At 42.2% G+C, this 22684-nt stretch overlaps 1 protein-coding gene across 5 annotated transcripts in view; it reads left to right on the forward strand.

The window, feature by feature from the left end:
- The window catches only part of clec16a (C-type lectin domain containing 16A), a 270292-nt gene that overhangs the window by 1172 nt on the left and 246436 nt on the right, over positions 1-22684 (forward strand). For all 5 annotated transcript variants that reach the window (XR_013500698.1, XR_013500697.1, XM_078240789.1 and 2 more), the window contains exons 2-4: positions 5324-5452; positions 15337-15470; positions 17577-17725. Coding sequence is in view for 1 of the 5 variants with exons in the window: in XM_078240790.1 (XP_078096916.1) it covers positions 5324-5452; positions 15337-15470; positions 17577-17725 (412 nt within the window). In the remaining 4 variants the exon portion in view is untranslated. The remainder of the gene's footprint in view (positions 1-5323; positions 5453-15336; positions 15471-17576; positions 17726-22684) is intronic.

The following is a 22684-nucleotide window of genomic DNA, read 5'->3' on the forward strand; positions in this document are numbered from 1 at the left end:
GAAAATGTTAAATTAAAACTAACACTACACTCCACCGCTTTGAAATTTTACGTATTACTGAGTCTCCCTGTCTCTAGCCTGAATAATAGATTTCAAGCTATTGTGCATAAGGTAGTATATAACTACAGTTACTTGCATTTATTTTGTCCAGGAGTTGGATATTTCTGATATCCCTCTGATAGAGCATAACCTAAACACAGCAGTGGTTTACTTACCCATGAGTAACAATGATTTTAAAAATCTTGTCTTACTGATGCTGAAAGGTACAAGGCCCAAGATATGTTTGGTCTATATTTTACCTACCACTTTAGAAAACTTGGTTCGGGCATAAGTAATTTTGTTGACAGCAATAGCTTTCCTTACCCCTGCAAGTTTGACAGGAGGATTTATCTTTGCAACCCACCCTTTGCTCACATGTGTTCTGCTCTTCTTAATATCATCTGTAAACATGGGTATCAGATTCTACATATAGGCTGATGATGCACAGCTTGACCACCCTTGCACTGTATTGGCAGACTTGTTTGACATGGAGTCTTAGATGAGTTGCAAATTCCTCCAGTTAAACTCTGGACTAACCAGAGCCATTGTCTGGCTTGTACCAAAACTTTGTACCCTTGTCAACAATTCTATAACTCTCCTTGGCCATTCAATCACAAATTGACCCTCTTAATATGTTCATCACAAAGACTGCCTACTCTTATCTCCTTGACATGGGCTGAGATAGAGCATCGAAGCAGGCCATCTGTGGCTCACGCCTTAATCCATTGTCACCCCCAGATCTCCATTGACTAGTGTCTCTTCACCTAAAACCTTACTGCTATATCCTATCCTGTGTCAACCGCTTGCTGTATCAGTCTATCCTTGCAAATCTACAACAGCTCTCAATTTAATCATGTTACCCCTCCACATCTCTGTAACCTCTTCCAGGCTTACAACGTTCTGTGAATTCTGCATTCCTACATCTTTGGCATCCCCTCCTTTTCCCTCTGTATCTTCAATCACCAATGACCATGTGCTAGAATTCCCTCCTTCAATTGCTGTTTCTCCTGTAAGGCCCTGGTTAAAGCACTATTACTGACCAGGCTTTTTGTCACGCCACTTCAGTTTGTGCCTGTTCTTTTCATTCTATGTTAAAGAAGCTATTTCAGTGCAATTTCCTGATGGTTGACAACTTCACCCTCCATTGTCTCTTCATGATTTGACTCCATGGTACTGCTTCATATAGTTCGACTCCTACTTGTCTCTTGATCAGCATCCAGATTGCTCTTAGCTCTACTTTCCTGTTACCGGTTTTGACTCTAGGATTGCAAATTTACTGTTTGATGGCGATCAAAGATTTTCTTCAAATTAAATAAGACCAAAGCCCTGCTGAGAAACATAAACAATGCAGGAGGATGCCATTTGGCCCATTTTCCTGTACCAGCCAAAATGGAGCTATTCAGCTTAATCCAGGTGTGTTGGTCTGCAATCTGGTAGGTTACTGCAGCACTGTGCATATTTGGGTGCCTTTTACATTTGGTGAGGGTTCTTACCCTCTGCCACCATTTCAGACAGTGTGTTCCAGATCTCCACCCCACACCCACAAGCAGTGCATTCCAGACCTTAATCACTCACTGCATGGAAAGGATGTTTTCCTCAAGTCGCTTTTTGATTCTTTTACCAGTTACTTCACATCTGAGTCCTCTGGTTCTCAATCCATTCACAAGCTTCTCCCTGCCTACTCTGTCCTGAATACCATTATCAAATATCCTCTCCGTTTTCTCTTCAAGGAAAACATTCCCAACTTGTCCAGTTTGTCTTCCTAACTGAGGTTCCTCATCATTGGAATAGTGATCGTGAATCATTCCTGGGCTTTCTCCAATACCTTTCAAAAGTGCAGCACCCAGAACTGAATCAGTAATTTGCTGAGGCTGAACTAGTGTTTAATACAAGTTCAACGTAACCTCCTTGTTCCGATGCTCTATGCCCTTGTTAATAAATTCATTGATTGTTTCATGGGATGTAGGCATTGCTGGCAGGGCCAGCATTTGTTGTCCATCCCTAACTGTTATCTTTAAATTGCGGCTGCTTGCTAGGCCATTTCAGAGGGCAGTTAAAAGGCAACTGCATTGCTGTGGGTCTGGAGTCACGTATAGGTTAAGAAAGATAGATTATCTAGTCATTATCACATTGCTATTTGCAGGAGTCTGTTGTATGCACGTTTTCTACATTCCAGCCATGACCACACTTTATAAAGCACTTTTGAGAGGACCCGTGATAATTTTTCTTAATTGCAAGATGTACCTACCCACGTGAGGGCCAGTTATCTCAGTTGGCTAGTCTGTGCTTTAGAATAACAGCCAACAGTCTGGATTTGATTCCCGTTCCAGCTGAGGTAGTCTTGGGACCTACTACTGAGAGCGGAAGACAATGGAAACTGTAAAGAAAACAGCTCGGGCAGAAGTTTCTGTAGACAGTGAGCTGAGGACCTTCGGGCAGATCATGCGTGAATGGGTGTATCCAATGTTGTTTTGCAAAGGTGTGCAACTTCTCTTTGCAAGGAAAGATCCTTGTCAAATGACAGCTGATCGGACATCAATTGTTTCCGATCTGGCTAGAAAATGTCCCCCAAATTACACATTTGTGAATGGCAGATGTACAAGGAGTAGTCCTAAAAATGGCTTTAGGAGAATAGCTGTTACTTTCATTAACGCATTAATGCAATTTCAGAAACAATTGTTACACAAGTCAATTTGGTTTTTTTTGCAATTATACAAATTGCAATTTAAAAAACATTGCCTGGTGGTACATAATTGACAGCCCAGCAAATAGTTTGCCAATTCTCTTTATTTCTTTAAATTTTGTGCTAGCACAAGGCCCCACTGTACTGAGAGAGTTTTTTTATTCTGTTGGCAATGCCATTTAAAAAAAAAGAAATATTCGTGAAATTAGTTCTGAGTCGTGATAAAACATAATTTTTGTAGCAAAACAAAAACATACATACACTTGTTTATTTAAGAAAACAAATTCTACTCTTTGCATATAGAGCAGTAGCATTAATGGGTAATGCAGCTCTTTTCACAATAGAAGTATTTTGCAATCTGTGATTAGCGACCTTGCATCTAACTAAGTACTTGCACAACTGTATTTGAAGGAGTGAAACTTATTCCTTCCTGGGTGGAGTGCATGTCAGTGAGAGTAGTTTTCCATTCCGGCCTGCAGCAGGTGTGTGTTATAAACGAGTTGCACTTTGGGTATCATGCTGACTTTAGTTTTGTACCAAACACGATTTTTCCCATCCCTTCCATTTGAAGGCTCTTTGGTCCCGGTACACCTCCAAAGTAACTTTTCATGCATGGCATTGGATAATGAGTCTGGGACATTAAATGTAGTTATTTTCCCTCATTAGGTTGCTTTCACTCCTTGTCATCTGAAGTGGAAACTCCCTTTTGTTGCTGCAGATAGGCCCACTGGGTGTGTTCATCTTGCAGCCAGACATCCAGATACGTCGTAACACTAATCATCCTTTCTTCCAAAATGTGGGAAATTAATATGCTGTTTTCTTTTCCCTTGTAATGTTTTCTCTGGGTGTGATCCAAATTATGAAGTCCAAATTATATTTCCTCTGCTTGAGAAAATAAATGCATTTAACTGTGAACTGCTTGATTCCACCTAGTGGTTCTGGAGAATATCTGCGGGTGAAAACATAGCAACTTGTGTTGACATATTCGGTGGAAATGCCTGTGACCCAGAATTGGGATCGATCTTTCCTTTTCCATACATTTAGGATTTATGTGCCGAAATGTGGATAAGCAACCATGTTCCTGTGGAAAAATATATTTATAATATTTTGAAACTGTACAAGGTGTACCTTCTCAAGCTACAATTATTGGAATATATTACAGTGTACACCTCAAAATATAGGCCAGATTTTGCAGCATTCTGTTGTCAGCAAGTTATCATTGTGTGTGTGCTCCTTCAGGGGTGTACTTTTGGGGTACCCCAGAATTCCATCTGTAAGTAATCAGTGAATTGATGAGAACTTCGGTTTTTACACTGTTACTCTCGCTGTTTTTAAAAACAAATTGAAAAAGTTACAACTGGCATAACTGGGTTTTTGATGATGTGCTAGTTTCACAATTGTTGTTAAACAGCCTACTGGTCCTGAACAAGTAATATTGTATTTGTGGATTGCCAGATTTCTCCATTATGGTAAATTCCAAATATTTTTTTGAAAATTCTATCTTTTGTGTGCAACATTTTGTTTTTAACCTTAACTATAATCATAGAATCCCTACAGTGCAGAAGGAGGGATTCGGCCCATCGAGTCTGCACCAACCACAATCCCACTCGGGCCCTATTCCCATAACCCCACATATTTAGCCTGTTAACTCCCCCTGACAATCGGGTCAATTTAGCACGGCCAATCAACCTAACCCGCACATCTTTGGACTGTGGGAGGAAATCTGAGCACCCGGAGGAAACTCACGCAGACACGGGGAGAATGATGTGCAAACTCCACACACAGTGACTCAGAGCCGGAATTGAACCTGGGTCCCTGGTGCTGTGAGACAGCAGTGCTAACCACTGTGCTACCCTGCTGCCCTAATAAATATATCTATTTTGCAATCTTAAATTTAACTTAAAAGTGCAGGGATTTGGAGCTCTTAACCTTTCTGGCTTGCAAATTGTGAGTGCTTCAATATGAATAGCTGCATTTCTTGTTGCTGTTACTACTGCTGCATGATGTGGAGCATGCCAGGACACCCTCTTGACTTGGCACTAGACTTTGAACTGCCATTGGGAAAGGGGAAGTCTGTGCAAACAGTGATCATCTAGAGGAAGCTTTCTTCAAGGTCACTGGCAAATGCTGTCACTTTGCCACTGAGTGAAATATGGATTGGATAACTAACTGTATGGCTCCCACTTTTGACTCAGCTAGCGAAAGACGTAATGTAAAGGCCAGATTCCATCGGCAAGAGAAAATGAGCAACCAAGCCTTCAAACTGCCATGTTCGGCAGATCAGTGTTGAGGCAGCAATGAAGTGCATTCACTAAAAACGGCGTCTGGATTTACGTGTTATTCTGCATGTGTGGACTCCAGAAGTGGAGTAGTGAAGGTGAATGTTATTTGTCACTGCAAAATCTGGGCCTGTATTTTGTAATGTATAGGGCAGCGTGAAAAGACTGCTACTTTTTTAAAACTTCATTTTATAATAATTATGTTCTTTCGCAAGAGATACCAATGAGATCCCCAGTAATCTGGGTATGACCAGATATTTTGCAGTTTGCTATGTGATTTCCTTTTTTTTTAGTATAAATTCATGTTTAAATGTTTCTTTAGGTACATGTACCATGTCTTAACGAAGAATACAACTGTGACGGATAGTAATCGTAACCTGCTGGTGGAGACCATTCGCTCTATCACAGAGATCCTTATTTGGGGAGATCAAAATGACAGCTCTGTTTTTGAGTAAGTCACACTCATGCTTTTTCACTTGGGTAAAACGATCCTGAAGCAAGTTCTGCACTAATCCATTTGGCTTCAGTCTGAGAATTCAATAGCAACCAATGCTTAAATAGCAAGAGATTTTAAAACCTACTTCAAGTATGATTTCCTGGCAAGTAACCAGGCAGCCAACTTGTTCCCATGCTTTCGATGTTGTGTGTTCTGTAATTTTCAAAAAACACCACCCAATTCCTGCTCCCATGCCCACATGTCTGTCCTTGGCCTGCTGCAATGTTCCAGTGAAGCTCAACGCAAACTGGAGGAACAGCATCTCATCTTCCGGTTAGGCACTTTACAGCCTTCTGATCTCAACATCGAATTCAACAACTTCAGGTGATTTGCTCTACCTCACCTCGACCCCATTGTCTTCATTCTATTTTATTTAATTTTTTACTGTTCTCTACCTTTTATTTCTTGTCTTTCTTCATTTTTCTTCCTCCCATCACTCTTTCCCCTTACTTTACGTCCTTTCCCTTACCTTTTTCTCTCCCTTTGCTTCTCCTTTTCTAAATCTTACCTCTGTTCCATCTCTCTTACCCCCACATCTTCATTTTAACTTCTCTGCCGTTTGGCCATTCACACCCTTTTTTCTCTCTGTGAACAGCTATTAGCTGGTTTCCCTGGTTTCTGTGGCTATGACTCATTTTTCATTCCCTCACTCTGCAGTATAAATATCTCCCACTTTCTATGCCTTTTAGATTTGACAAAGGGTCATCTGGACTCGAAACGTCAGCTCTTTTCTCTCCTTACAGATGCTGCGAGACCTGCTGAGATTTTCCAGCATTTTCTCTTTTGGAACCAATTACTGATTATCGTTTCTACTCCCTTAATGGCAAGACTAGAACTCCCCTGCGTGAGACATGTGGGCACAAATCTGTGTCCTTACATGGACCAGCATGTTGTCACAAAGCTGTGCTGTGCCACTACCCTGCAGTATACCCTGTGAGCCATGTCCATAAGATGTTGTATTGTTGGTTTATGCTGTTGTCTTTCTGAAGACTGGTGTATTGTGGATTTTAACACCAGATATTAGTGCTTTCGTCAATAATTTAGTCTAGTTTTGTTGAACAACATGGTGAAAGTTTCTTGGTTCATAGGGTGTGGGTAACGCTGACTGGGCTAGCACTTATTGCTCATCCATGACTGCCTTTGTACTGAGTGGCTTGCTAGGCTATTTCAGAGGGTAATTAAGAGTCAACCACATTGCTGTGGCTCTGGAGTCACATGATGTCCAGACCATGTGAGGATGGCAGATTTTCTTCCCTGAAGGACATTAGTGAACCAGATGGAGTCTTCTGACGATTGTTTCATGGTCATTAGTAGACTTCTAATTCCAGATTTCTTATTGGATTTAAAAATCACCATCTGCAGTGATGGGGTTTTCACCAGGATCCCCGGAGCTCTGAGTTCCCCTGGTCTCTGAATTACTAGTCCAGTGACAATACCACTGCATCTCCCAAAATACTAAAATGATATGTAGCCTTAATTCTGGGAAGAAAGTACAGTGATTTCAGTACAATTCCAAAAGCTACATTTGTGTCTGACTAGTCCAGCTTTATCTAGAACCATCAAACTCATGTCATCCGGTGCTGCTGAGTGGGTGATCCATCTTGGCCCCTTCTGAGTTTCACACCATCATAGAAGCCAGTCATTGACCAATTCAATTCACTGCACATGATGTTAAGAAATGAGTGAGCACACTGGATACAGCAAGGATATAGCCTCCCTCCACCACCAATGCATGGTGGCAGCACTGTGTACTGTCTACAAAATATGCTGCCACAACTCATTAAGGCTCCTTCAACAGCACATTCCAAATCTTTGCTGCCTTGAAAAAATCCCTGCTGTAGTGCTGGAGATTTTACCATCAGAATTTGTTGCACCTCTTGCCAAGCTATTCCAGTACAGTTACAACATTGGCATCTACTCAAAGTAGAAAATTGCCTGGGGATGTTCTGTACACAAAATACAACTGGCCAATTACCATTCCATAAGTCATCAGCAAAGTGATCGAATGTGTCCTCAACAGTGCAATCAAGCTGCACTTTCTCACCAATAACCTGCTCACTGATATTCAGTTAGACCTGCTCCAGATGTCATTACAGCCTTGGTCCAAACAAGAGCTGAATTCCAGAGATGAGTATGACTGCCATTTATATCAAGGCAGCATTTGGCTGAACGTGCCATCAATGAGACCTTGGCTAAGAGTCCATTAGCCACGGTGTTTAGCACTGCTGCCTCACAGCACCAGGGACCGGGTTCGATTCCTGGCTCGGGTCACTCTATGCGGAGTCTGCATATTATCCCCCTGTGTCTGTGTGGGTTTCCTCCGGGTGCTCTGGTTTCCTCCCACAGTCCGAAAGACATGCTGATTAGGTGGATTGGCCATGCTAAATTCTCCCTCAGTGTACCCGAAGAGGTGCCGGAGTGTGGCGACTAGGGGATTTTCACAGTATTTCCATTGCACTGTTAATGTAAGCCTACTCGTGACACTAATAAATAAACTTTAAAACTTTAGTAAAACTCGTCGCTGGGAATCGGGTGAAAAACCTGAGTTAAACTGGCTACAGTTGTGTCATCTTTGCCCCAGGGCATTTCTGCAGGAATTCTTCAGTTCTAGGTCCAGCCATTTTCAGCTGTTTCGTCAATCACCTTCGCTTTATCATGAGGTTAGAAATGAGGATGTTCGCTGGTGATTGTCGAGTGTTCAATTCCTCAAGCACTGAAGCAGTGATGCTTGCATGCAGTTAAGACCTGGACAACATTCAGGCTTGGGCTGATAAGTAGCAAGTACCATTCACACCATTCAAGTGTCAAACAATGATCATCACCAACAGATGATAGAGAATTTGTATCTAAATGGATACAAAATTGGCTTCGTGACAGAAGCCAGAAGGTGGTTATAGAGGGTTGTTTTTCAAACTGGAGGGCTGTGACCAGCGGTGTGCCTCAGGGATCAGTGCTGGGCCCACTGTTGTTTGTCATTTATATTAATGATTTGGATGAGAATATAGGGGGCATGGTTAGTAAGTTTGCAGATGACACCAAGATTGGTGGACAGTGAGGTAGGTTATCTCCAATTGCAGCGGGATCTTGATCAATTGGGCCAGTGGGCTGACAAATGGCAGATGGAGTTTAATTTAGACAAATGCAAGGTAATGCATTTTGGTAGATTGAACCAGGGCAGGACTTAGTCAGTTAATGGTAGGGCGTTGGGGAGAGTTACAGAACAAAGAGATCTAGGGGTACATGTTCATAGCTCCTTGAAAGTGGAGTCACAGGTGGACAGAGTGGTGAAGAAGGCATTCGGCATGCTTGGTTTCATCGGTCAGAACATTGAATACGGGAGTTGGGACATCTTGTTGAAGTTGTACAAGACATTGGTAAGGCCACATTTGGAATACTGTGTACAGTCTGGTCACCCTATTATAGAAAGGATATTATTAAACTAGAAAGAGTGCAGAAAAGATTTACTAGGATGCTACCGGGACTTGATGGATTGAGTTATAGAACATAGAACACTACAGCGCAGTACAGGCCCTTCGGCCCTCGATGTTGCGCCGACCAGTGGAACCAATCTAAAGCCCCTCTAATCTACACTATTCCAATATCATCCATATGTTTATCCAATAACCATTTGAATGCTCTTAATGTTGACGAGTCCACTACTGCTGCAGGCAGGGCATTCCACTCCCTTACTACTCTGAGTAAAGAACCTACCTCTAACATCTGTCCTATATCTTTCACCCCTCAATTTAAAGCTATGTCCCCTTGTGCTAGCCATCACCATCCGAGGAAAAAGGCTCTCACTATCCACCCTATCTAATCCTCTGATCATCTTGCATGCCTCTATTAAGTCACCTCTTAACCTTCTTCTCTCGAACGAAAACAACCTCAAGCCCCTCAGCCTTTCCTCATACGATTTTCCCACCATACCAGGCAACATCCTGGTAAATATCCTCTGCACCCTTTCCAACACTTCCACATCTTTCCTATAATACGGCGACCAGAACTGTACGCAATACTCCAAGTGTGGCCGCACCAGAGTTTTGTACATGACGTCCTGGCTCCGAAACTCAATCCCTCTACCAATAAAAGCTAACACACCGTATGCCTTCTTAACAACCCTATCAACCTGGGTGCCAACTTTCAGGGATCTATGCACATGGACACCCAGATCCCTCTGTTCATCCACACTACCAAGTATCTTGCCATTAGCCCAGTACTCTGTATTCTTGTTACTCCTTCCAAAGTGAATCACCTCACACTTTTCCGCATTAAACTCCATTTGCCACCTCTCAGCCCAGCTCTGCAGCTTATCTATGTCCCTCTGTAACCTGCCACTTCCCTCCGCACTGTCTACAACTCCACCGACTTTAGTGTCATCCGCAAATTTACTAATCCATCCTTCCACGCCCTCATCCAGGTCAGTAATAAAAATGACAAACAGCAGTGGCCCCAAAACAGATCCTTGCAGTACACCACTAGTAACTGAACTCCAGGATGAATATTTCCCATCAACCACCATCCTCTGTTTTCTTGCAGCGAGCCAATTCCTGATCCAAACCACTGAATCACCCTCAGTCCCATGTGTCCGTATTTTCTGCAAAAGCTTACCATGGGGAACCTTATCAAACGCTTTACTGAAATCCATATACACCACATCAACCGCTTTACCCATATCCACCTCTTTGGTCACCTTCTCAAAGAACTCAAGAAGGTTTGTGAGGCACGACCTACCCTTCACAAAACCGTGCTGACTATCCCTAATCAAATTATTCCTTTCTAGGTGATTATAAATCCTATCTCTTATAATCCTTTCCAATACTTTGCCCACAACAGAAGCAAGGCTCACCGGTCTATAATTACCAGGGTTGTCCCTACTCCCCTTCTTGAACAAGGGGACAACATTTGCTATCCTCCAGTCTTCCGGCACTGTTCCTGTAGACAATTACGACACAAAGATCAACGCCAAAGGCTCTGCAATCTCCTCCCTAGCCTCTCAGAGAATCCTAGGATAAATCCCATCCGGCCCAGGGGACTTATCTATTTTTACCCTTTCCAGAATTACTAACACCTCCTTATGAACATCAATCCCAACAGCCTGCATCTCAGTACTCCCCTCGACAACACTGTCCCTCTCCAGTGTGAATACCAACAAAAAATATTCAAGAAGAGGCTGGATAGACTGGGACTTTTTTCTCTGGAAATTAGGAGGCTGAGGGGAGATCTTATAGAGGGCTTTAAAATAATGAGGGGCATAGATCAGCTAGATAGGCAATATCTTTTCCCAAAGATAGGGGAGTCTAAACCTAGAGGGCATAGGTTTAAGGGGAGAGATACAAAAGAGTCTAGAGGGGCAATTTTTTCACAGAGGGTGGTGAGTGTCTGGAACAAGCTGCCAGAGACAGTAGTAGAGGTGGGTACAATTTTGTCTTTTAAAAAGCATTTAGATAGTTACATGGGTATAGAGGGATATGGGCCAAATGCGGGCAATTGGGATTAGCTTAAGGGCTTTTTTAAAAAAAAGGAGCACATGAACAAGTTGGGCTGAGGGGCCTGTTTCCATGCTATAAACTTCTATGACTCTCGGGCAAAGAATTATCGCTTACCCTTGACAGTAAATGGTATTGCCAACATCGAATACCCTACCAACATCATCCTAGGAGCCATTATTGACCATAAAATGAACTGAACCAACACATGAATACTGTGGCTACAAGAGCAAGTCAGAGGCTGTATATTTTGGGTGAGCAATTCTCCTCATGATTCCTATGAAGCCTTTCCAGCGCCTACAATGTGCAAATCAGGAGTTTAATGGAATGCTCTGCACTTGTTTGGAGTGCAGTTCCAATAATACTTAAAGCTTGACACCATCCAGGACAAAGCAGCCTGCTCAATTGGCATCCATTACACCAGCTTGAACATATCCTCTCTCCACCACCGATGCACAGTGGCAGCACTGTTGGTGTGTACCGTCTACAAAATATGCTGCCACAACTCATGAAGGCTCCTTCAATAGCACATTCCAAATCCTTGACCTCTACCACCTAGAAGGACAAGGGCAGCAGATGCTTGGGAACACTGCAAACTGCAAGTTCCTCACCAAGTCACATGCCACCCTGACTTGGTGATATGTCACTGTTCTTTCATTATCTCTGGGTAAAAATCCTGGAACTCCTTCCATAAGCGATTCTACAAGGTGACTCACCATCGTCTTTGAAAGGGCTGTTTTGGTTCGGTAATAAATGTTGACTCTGCCAGTGATACCCACATCTGTAACATTCAACTGGTACAGACTTCAGATACTTTTCCCCAAGTCGCTAGCAATATAATACTGCCCAGATTAATAGAATTGAGTGGCTCCTATTCTTTCAGCAACATATATGTTAATGTTTTTAACGGAGAGCAATATTCTTTCTTGGTTCATAAAGGCATTATCAGACTTAAGTAGATGTAAAACCGTCGAAGATGATATTAGGGGAGAAAGAGATGGATTTTAAAGTTGGGGGGAGAGGGTGGATGTTGAGAAGCTGAGAGTTTATGCAGGAATTTCCAGAGTGAGAGACTGTTGTGGTTGAAAGCATTACCATCAGATACATTGTCAAGGGAGCAGGGAATGAATAACAGCTCAGGGCTGGAGAAATGAAGAGCAGAAGTAGACATCTTGTAGAATTGGAGAAGGTTTTTAAACTAGGATGGAGCTTCAATAACATTTTTACTGGATTTGATATGTTGAGTGAACCATTGTAGGTCAGTAGAATTTCTGTTGATTTGCAGCATGTTGGGTGACCTGCACTTTGTGAAGAGTGGAAGACTGGCTGTGGAGCTACCAAGTGTGTAGATACTCCCACCGTCAGGTGTGTTGATAGGGGTGCAATCAAGACAGTGTGACAAAGTGGAAGTTGTCTGTCTTTATGGTGCAGAAGCTACGAGGCTGGGAGCTTGGCTCAGGGATGAGTGAGATGCAGAGGTTGTGACAGTCAGAAACCGTGGCTGGGGGAGCGGGGGGAGTTGTGTTCACAAACGGGGCACATATGGACACAAACTCAATTTACAAGATTATGGTTGGAATGCGAGTCTTTACAGGTAATCAAGTCTTAAACGTACAGACAATGTGAGCGGGAGGTGGAAAAGATTGTGGTAGGGCCAAAGGCAATGATTTTAGTCCTCCCCATGTTTTAACATCTCATCCATGAGTGTTTGGTGATCAATCTGACATTACAGAGGTTGTGGAGGTGCTGAGTGAGTTGGCAGAGAAGTAAAGAAATAATAGAATCCCACAGTGCAGAATGGGGCCATTCAGCCCATCGAGTCTGCACAATCACACCCAGGCTCTATACCACAACCCCATGCATTTACCCTAGCCAGTCCCCCTGACACTAAGGGGCAATTTAGCATGGCCAATCCACCTAACCCACAAATCTTTGGATGTGGGAGGAAACCCACGCAGACACGGGGAGAACGTGCAAACTCCGCACAGACAGTTACCAAAGCCGGAAATTGAACACGGGTCCCTGGCTCTGTGAGGCAGCAGTGCTAACCACTGTGCTACCACGCTGCTCTTGGATTGCAATCTTTTCGGATTGTGTTGCCAAGAAGGCTAAGCTTTGATTAATAATTTGGGACGGGTGGGACATCAATGGTAGATCGTTGAGGCAGTCCTAAGGTAATGCGGATCAGACTCGATGGGCTAAATAGCCTGTTCCTGCATCTTGTGGAATTGGTGCAGTGTGGGTAGAGAATCAATTGCTGGTGATATTCTGGGTATGATCAAATAGTTAAGATTAGAACCAGGCTATGCAGAACGATTGTGTGGCCTTTTGCTAAAAGGCTGCAGAGAGGATATGGAGGGATGGTGCATTGTAGTCAGTCATTTCAGATGTTACTTGTGATTTTGGCTAGAACTCTTCCAATGCTGTCAAGGGTGAAAACCTGATTAGAGAGATTCACAGTAAGAAGTCTCACAACACCAGGTTAAAGTCCAACAGGTTTATTTGGTAGTACAAGCCACAAGCTTTCGGAGCACTGCCCCTTCATCAGGTGAGTGGGAGTGGTGTTCACAAACTGGGCACATATGGACACAAACTCAATTTACAAGATAATGGTTGGAATCCGAGTCTTTACAGGTAATCAAGTCTTAAACGTACAGACAATGTGAGTGGAGAGAGGGTTAAGCACAGGTTAAAGTGATGTGTATTTATTGTCTCCAGCCAGGACACTTAGAGATTTTGCAAGCCCAGGCAAGTCCCACTCACCTGATGAAGGGACAGTGCGCCGAAAGTTTGTGGCTTGTGCTACCAAATAAACCTGTTAGACTTTAACCTGGTGTTGTGAGGCTTCTTACTGTGCTTACCCCAGTCCAACGCCGGCATCTCCACATCATAGAGAGATTCAAACATGGAGTTTGAAAAGGATGGTGATAGATTTGAGAAGTGACCTGTTCAGAGACTTGGGAGAGGATAAGGGAAGTTGGTAATGGGGTGTCAGTTTGCAAGGGTAGCCTTTTGAGGAGTGGGGAAGATTGTGCTTTTGAAAGAGACAGGGGTTGATGTCCAGGTGAGGGGAAATGTAGTGCTGGAAGGCAGATTATTATCTGAATGGCTATGGTTTGAGAGAGAGGAATATGCAACAAGACCTGGTGTCCTCGTATGCCAGTCGCTGAAGATATGCATGCAGGTGCAGCAGGTGGCAAAGAAGGCAAATGTTATGTTGACCTTCATAGCGAGAGGATTCGAGTATAGGAGCAAGGCTATCTTGCTGCAATTATACAAGGCCTTGGTGAGGCCACACTTGGAATATTGTGTGCAGTTTTTAGTCTTACCTGAGGAAAGATGCTCTCGCTATAGATGGAGTGCAGAGAAGGTTTACCAGACTTATTCCTGGAATGACTGGACTTGCATATGAGGGGAGAATGAATCAGTTAGGATTATATTTGCTGAAGTTCAGAAGAATGAGGAGGGAATCTCACACAAACTAATAAAATTCTAATGGGACTAGACCAGGTAGATACAGGAAGGATATTTCCAATGTCGGGGGAGCCCAGAACCAGGGATCACAGTCTGAGGTTCTGGGTTGACTATTTGGGATTGAGATGAGAGGTTTCTTCACCCTGACAGTGGTAAGCCTGTGGAATCCTCTACTACAGAAAGCAGTTGAGGCCAAAACATTGTATGTTTTTAAGAAGGAGTTAGATATAACTCTTGGGGCTAAAGGAATCAAAGGAAATGTGGGGAAAGCAGGAATAGGGTACTGAGTTAAATGATCATAATGAATGGCGGAGCAGGCTCAAAGGGCTGAATGGCCTACTCCTTTTTTCTATGTGGTAATAATAGAAGCAACTGTATGGGCTCCATCCTGGTGTAAAGAGTTCATGGACTTGGGTGGCAGTGATTAGCACCTGCTGCCTCACAGCACCAGTGACCCAGATTCAATTCTGGCCTCTGGTCACTGTCCGTGTGAAGTTTGCGTGTTCTCCCCGTGTCTGTGTGGGTTTCTTCCGGGTGCTCCGATTTCCTCCCACACTCCAGAGATGTGTGGGTTAGGTTGATTGATCATGCTAACTTGCCCCTTAGTGTCAGGGGGATTAGCAGGGTAAATACATGGAGTTACTGGGATAGGGCTTAGGTGGGATTGTTGTTGGTGCAGGCTTGATGGGTCGAATGGCCTCCTCCTGCACTAGGGATTCTATGACTTGTGTTGTTAGAGGTGAGGAGAGTAGAGGGCTTTAAGGTTTTGGAGTAAAGCTCCACAGGATGGTTCTTGAATCGTAGTCATGGACTTGCATTGACAACTTGCCACTGTCTGAAATAGCATTTGAATGCTAATGAAAATGTATTTTGTTTCAGCTTTTTCTTGGAGAAAAACATGTTTGTCTTCTTCTTGAATATCTTGCGGCAGAAATCTGGACGCTATGTTTGCGTACAGCTGCTTCAGACCATCAATATCCTGTTTGAAAATATTAGCCATGAAACTTCTTTGTGTAAGTATATAGTAATTTTTATAATAAAATTTGTACGAACTTTTTTTTCCCCTCTCCAGTTGTGGATGCTTAGAATGAATACACTAGATGTAAATTCAATTGTTACTGAGACTTTTGCTCATTGCATTATAAAACTTAGAAGGGCAATTACTTTTGTTCCACTTTCGAACCTTAGTACTTTCTATTATATGATTAATCTTATTCTTGAAGGACCACTTTCACACAGGGGCTTCTTATATTTAGTATTGATTCTTTATAAATCACTTCTTGATTTCTGTGATGTTTCCTATGGTAAATCAAAGAATATGGTCACACTTTTATCCATCTCTGATGCCTTAATATTGGTCTGTGTCTGGTTCTGCCCTCTTCTGTTTCTGCTTCTTCCTGTGTTTTGCTAATTCTCCCTTTTTGGCCAGTAGTTTTTTTTTATTTATTAGTGTCACAAGTAGGCTTACATTAACACTGCAACGAAGTTACTGTGAAATTCCCCTAGTGGCCACACTCCGGCGACTGTTCGGGTCAATGAACCTAACCAGCATGTCTTCCAGAATGTGGGAGGAAACCGGAGCACCCGGAGGAAACCCACGCAGACACGGAGAGAACAGCAAACTCTGCACAGACCCAAGCCGGGAATCGAACCCAGGTCCCTGGCGCTGTGAGGCAGCAGTGCTAACCACTGTGCCGCCCTGGTGAAAGGTGTTGTGGTAGAGAGAAGTCACCAATGGCTACAGGCTGCTCTTGGGGTGGCGGATATAGAGAAAATGTAGCCTTCAGCGTGGCTGTGTTCCCCTTAACCAACCATTGCGTTTCACCCACCCGCTCACTTCCGGGTACTGCCTTACTCCTTCACCTTGCTACTGTTCCCCTTCCTACCAAAACCTTACCACCGTTACTGTCCCTATCTCTTTCCCCATCCTTATTCATCCCTTCTCTAGCTCTTTGGAAGCCCCTACGCACTCTCTCACACCTGCCCCATAAAGGAGCTGAGGCCCCCTCATCCTCAAACCGAGGAATTTCTTCTCCTCCCTCTATCAGCTATTTTCCACTAATGAGGGTGTTTGCTTTTAAAACTGTGGTTTTTATGTTAAATCAGATTAGAATGAAGAAATACACTGCCTTTCTCTGTATTTATCACTGCCTCCTTCTTCCTGTTTCATGTGTTAGAATTTAGAAATTGTTTCATGACATGTTTAGCACTGACCTCTCAACTCATCGGTGAGATTAATTGGACACGAACTTCATTTTTTAAAAGTTTGAAGTAACAGTAAATGAAAGCGCACATTCTCAATAAATACAAGTATTAAATGCTCAGTAGGCCAGGCAACACTTGTGGAGAAAGAAACTGTTAATATTTCAGAATGATCTTTCATCAGAACACGTTTTCTCTTTCCTTTCTCTTTGCCTTCAGCCTTACTCTCACCCTCTCGTATCTCTCTCTCTCCCTCAAAAAAAGGGGAGGAATATTTAGAAATGTACTTCGCTCCGTAGCAATGTCCAAATGCTTTTAGAAAATAATTTTTTTGTGTGTCAGTTACATTTAAATTTGCTTCTAATGAAAAATGCAGGTAAGATGTTGTGCTGAGTGTAGTTTGATATGAGCATCCCCTGAGAGGTTTCACATCAGGGCAGCAGTGTGTTTTCTGTTTCACGTTAATAATCTTCAACCCTGCCCCTTTTCTTGTGGTAATGAAACTTGTGACTTTATTACCAAAATGTTTTGTCCTTTAAATGCAAAATACCTTTGGTGGGTAATCTGAACTTAACTGAAAAAAAGAAGCACGATAGGTGTTTTTGTGTTTCTGTTTGATTAGCAAATTCCATTTTTAAAAACACTTCTGCATCCCTGCACTAAGAAGAAAGACTCTCAAGGTGTGATGGATCTATCAGATTTTAATGCAATCACTTGTTTATATTTATTAAATCTTAGTATTGGAAATCACGAGCATAAGCCGACTGTTTTGTCTTCTATCTTGAGCATAAGATGCTTCTTGGATTGCTGCCATGAAGCATACTGATGGCTTGCACAGTTATTCATGTTCCCAGAGTTTCCATTGACTGATGAATCTAGTTTTTCAAACTTTTTACATTGTTATCATTCTCTTACAGATTATCTGCTTTCTAATAACCATGTAAACTCTATCATTGTGCACAAGTTTGACTTCTCTGATGAGGAAATTATGGCGTATTACATTTCCTTTTTGAAAACTCTTTCCCTTAAACTTAACAATCATACGGTGCATTTTTTCTACAATGAGGTAAGAGCCAATTGTCACGGTCAGAATTTGTGTTTTTCTTTCTGCCTGTGATCAGTATGTTTGTGTGTAAGGGGTGTGTGTTTTCCTGTCCTCCGACTGAGTGTCCCAATTAAATAATTCCAGCCACCAGCTTTTTGTGAGTTTTAAAATAAAGGTTATTTATTATCACACTTTCACTGGATTTTTGAGCTGAGGTCTCACTTGCTTGTCTTACGCACGCTGTCACAAACACACAAATGAGATACAGATGAAGGTAAAACATTACAACTTATAATTATCTCCGTCTTTTTTGTGGCAGGCCTGTAGTTTCTTAGAATGAAGGTGATGCTTTGTAGTTGAGGTAAAGGCCTTGTAAAGAGAAGGATTCTCAGCAAACTGCCAGGGTTCCTTTAGTCGAATTTCCAGGAGGTTGGTTCTCAGGTGAACTTGAAGTTAGAGCAGGTTAGGATCTCCCACTTTCAAGATATTGCTATTTATTACCATGCTGCTTGGATAACTTACAGCTAGTTCAATGGATTTCGGTGGAACTCTCCCTGTCTGCAAGCAGCTCCTGATTTAAAAGCAGATAGTCTTTATTTATTTATTATTAGTGTCACAAGTAGGCTTACATGAAGTTACTGTGAAATTCCCTAGTTGCCACACTCCAGCACCTGTTTGTGTACACTGAGGGAGAATTTAGCTTGGCCAATGCACCGCAAAATGATTCCCTCGTCACGTGACTTCCACAAGTTCAAAATCCTTTTTCCAAATAGTGTTGTCTGTTGATACCAATTGTCCTGTGTTGTCGTTTGACATCTTGAGACTCACTCAGTCAAGTTTGGATAAGGGAAACCATCGGAATACAATGGACGATACCAAAATCTATTCATGTTTGTCTTGCACACATTGAGTTTCAATGTATCCTTTTGTCCATGATTGAAATTCTATAGTTCTTTTGTTGATGATCCATCCTTGAACAAAGGGATGTGTGAATTTCCCAGATGGCTGTGAATGTCCACATTTAATTAGGTATTTGCTTCAGACTGAGGATTATCTGTGGTCCAAAAGACCAAAGGTTGTGTCATTTGCAATGGCTATTTAAATAGTCTGTGTCTAATTCTTAAAAGTATTGACTGAAAGTTCATAATATCATAGAATAGAATCGTACAGTGCAGAAGGAGGCCATTCGGCCCATCAAGTCTGCACTGACCACAATCTCACCCAGGCCATATTCCCGTATTCCTATGCATTTACCCTAGCTAGTCCCCCTGACACTAAGGGGCAATTTAGAATGGCCAATTCGCCTAACCCACACATCTTTGGAGTGTGGGAGGAAACCGGAGCACCCGGAGGAAACCCACGCAGACACGGGGAGAATTTGCAAACTCCATACAGACAGTGACCCAAGCCGGGAATCGAACCCGGGTCCCTGGCGCTGTGAAGCAGCAGTGCTAACCATTGTGCCACCTTGCCATCATGCTGGAACCTGATACAACATTGAATTTTTATTGAAATATTGTGATTTTAGCCTTTGTAAGTACACATGGAAATTAAAAGTGACTTTGAACAAATGTGGATTCTACTTTTTAGCATTTGGTGTATTTGTTGCATGCTGGAAATATTGCAAATCGCACAAGCCTTATTTAGCTTTTGTTCTGTTTCATCCACAATTGATAGTTAACTTTAAAACACCATAAAATAAGTGAGGTTTAATTATTGAATGCTCATGTTTAGCTAAGGCAAATGTGGGTCCATTACAGGAAGGGCCAAGAGATATTATAATAAGGAAATGGCAGAGAAGCTAAATGATTACTTTTGACTTTGTCTTCACTATGGAAGATGCAAGAAATCTCTCAGAATTAGAGATTCAGTGAGCTCGGGAGAATGAGGAATTGACGGAAATTTGTATTAGCAAGTAAGAAGCTTGTATTGGAGAAATTAATGGGACTGAAGGTTGATAAGTCCCTGTGACCTGATGACCTACATTCTAGATTGTTGAAAGAGGCAAAGATGTAGATGGTGGATGCATTGGTGTTCATCTTCCAAAATTCTACCGATTTCTGTGATGTTTTCTACAGTTTGGCAGGTGGCAAATGTCATTCCAGTATTTAAGAACAAAGGGAGAGAGAAAAACAGGGAACCACAAACCTGTTGGTCTTGCATTAGCGGTAGGGAAAATGCTGGAATCTATTATAAAGGAAATGGATACTTGGATATTAATGACCTGATTGGACATAGTTAACATGCTTTGATGAACCTGTTGGGAGTTTTTTGAGGATGTTATGAACAAAATTGATGGAGAGCCAGTGGGTTTCAGAAGGCTTTTGATAAATTCTCCCACAAGAGGTTGGTTAGCAAAATTAAAGCACGTGGGATAGGAGAAAATACTGGCAAGGATTGCTAAACAGGCAGAAAACACAGTAGGAATAAATGAGTCATTCTCATGTTGGCAGGCTGTCTAGTGAGGTACCGCAGGGATCAGTACTTGGGGCCCCAGCTGTTCACAATATATATCAATGAATTGGATGTGGGAGCCAAATGTAATATTTCCAAGTTTGTGGATGACATTGTTAGGTGGGAATGCAAGCAAGATGCAAAGTAGCTTCAAGAGGATTTGGACAGACTTAACGAAACTTAGCCAAACATGGCAGGTAGAATATAATGTGGAAAAAAGTGAGGTTATCCGCTTCCTATTCTTAGTACCAGGCATGATGGTCTATGCTTCATGAAGTTTGATTTGTTTAGTATGCAATAAATTACCCTATCCAGCAGGGGTCATACTCAGACCGTTGAAAGAAAAATATTACCACAACCATTTTCGTGTACTGCCAAACACTGATGTTAGTCTCCAAATGTGCGTTATGCCAATGAGAACTCAACGATCAACATGTAGGCATTTGCTATAAAATGGATTTCATCTTCATGTATAACATACCGATAGTTCTTTATCTTTCCACTTTTCAAGTATTTCTTGGTTTTGTAGCACTCTTTCTTTCTTGCATCCTTCCATCAACCCCCCCACCCACTTCCCCAACAATTATCCCAATCCCTAAAGTGCTATTTCATTACACTAGACAATTCACAAGAACAAAGAAGTGAATTCTTGTGCTCCGGTTTCTTCCCACAGTCCGAAAGATGTGCTGGTTAGGGTGCATTGGCCATGTTAAGTTCTCTCTGTGTACCTGAACAGGCGCTGGAGTGTGGTGACTAGGGGATTTTCATAGTAACTTCATTGCAGTGTTAATACAAGCTTACTCGTGACAATAAATAAAAAAGTTGCAGTATGGCCTATATACATGTGATTCATTTATATATGCGTGCATGTTTTAATTCCAAATACAAGGGTGGCACGGTGACACAGTGGTTCGCACTGCTGTCTCACCGCTCCAGGGACCCAGGTTCAATTCCAGGTGACTGTGTGGCGGTTGCACATTCTCCCCGTGTCTGCATGGGTTTTCTCCGGTTGCTCCGGTTTCCTCCTGCAATTCAAAAAGATGTGCAGGTTAGGTGAATTGACCAAGGTAAATTGCCCCTTAGTGTCCCAAGATGTGCAGGTTAGATGGACTAACCATGGGAAGTGTGGTTATGGGGATAGGCTGAGGGGTGGGCCTGCGTAAGATACTCTGTCAGAGAGTCAGTTCAGATTTGATGGGCTGAATAGCCTCTATTGCAGAGTAGGGATTCTATGATTTTCTTCCACTTGCTGCCCTCTTGAGGATGGTAGTGATTCATGCTGAATTATGGTTGCTCGCTGCCTTACAGAAGACTGTAAAATGAACCATTACCCTGGCTGAGATTATTCCAGTGTAGACCAAGGTTGGGACTTTATATTTTGGTCTCTGTTGCTCATATCTATGAAATTATCGCCAATTTAGGCTTCTACAAAACTTGTTTTGTGTTTGTAACCCATCTTATTTTTCTGCTTTTCTCCCTCCACTATGCTCCATTAATGACAGAGGGTGGACCATGTGCTACAAAACACAAATAAAGGCTCGAAATACTTAGCAAGTCAGGGCTGCATCCAGTGAAATCGACATTGCAGAAAGTAGACCTGTTCCTCAGGATTGGAAGTTACTAGAGATGAACTTTTTAAAAAAAAACAAATGAACAGAACAGGAAAAGGAAGAATGAGATAAGATGCCCAAGGAAAGAAGTGGAATAACTTGCGAAGTGCTTGGGTGGAGAACAGGAGGTTTTTGTAATTGCCAAGAGACAAAGGGGTGCATGTTGAGAAAAATAAAAGATGTATACAGTAATAAGAGCCATGTCCAAGTCCAGAGAATGGACCTTGGACCAGAAACATGTTTTTTGTTTTACCACAGATGTTATCTGACACGATGAGGACCATTCCCAGCTTTGCCTGTTTTTATTTTTAGATTGCCATCATAGGCAGCATTATTTCTCCCCTGGTAGATTGTCTTTCCTGCCTTCTGCCAATGCCAATTTACATCAATGGCCCTGGTTGGCTTATCCCTAAGTTTCATGCTTCTGACAAAATATTTACTGCCTTTCCTTGGCAGCCCTCCACTGTGATGTTGCCAAGTTTTTGAACTTCAGTATTATGGAGCGCTGCACGTGCAAATTTACATTCCAGCATGGTGTTCCTGCCCTTGTGTATGTGTGTGTGTATAAATATATAATATATTCCTGTACTATTACAATACTAAAATCATTTGTCATAATTAGACTGGCCATGAATACTATTAAGATCTCGCTGTATGATATTCTTCGATAGCATCTTATGTGCCTGCCCTTTCTTAGATTCTATTCTGCTCTTGCCAGCTCAACTTTAACTTCTTCCTGGATTTATTTTCCTATCTGGAACCCATTCTATTAGCTAATGATTCGGCACTGATTATCGCAATCTTTTATACTTTAAAATGTTTTGTTGCTCTGGGTTAGACACTCTTTTAGTTATTTAATATTGATCACCCTGATCTTCCAAGTTGGTACCCAAGCACTCACCAGCATAGCACAATC

The sequence above is a fragment of the Mustelus asterias genome, chromosome 23, assembly GCF_964213995.1.
Source record: "Mustelus asterias chromosome 23, sMusAst1.hap1.1, whole genome shotgun sequence".
In the NCBI taxonomy this organism is placed as follows: domain Eukaryota; kingdom Metazoa; phylum Chordata; class Chondrichthyes; order Carcharhiniformes; family Triakidae; genus Mustelus; species Mustelus asterias.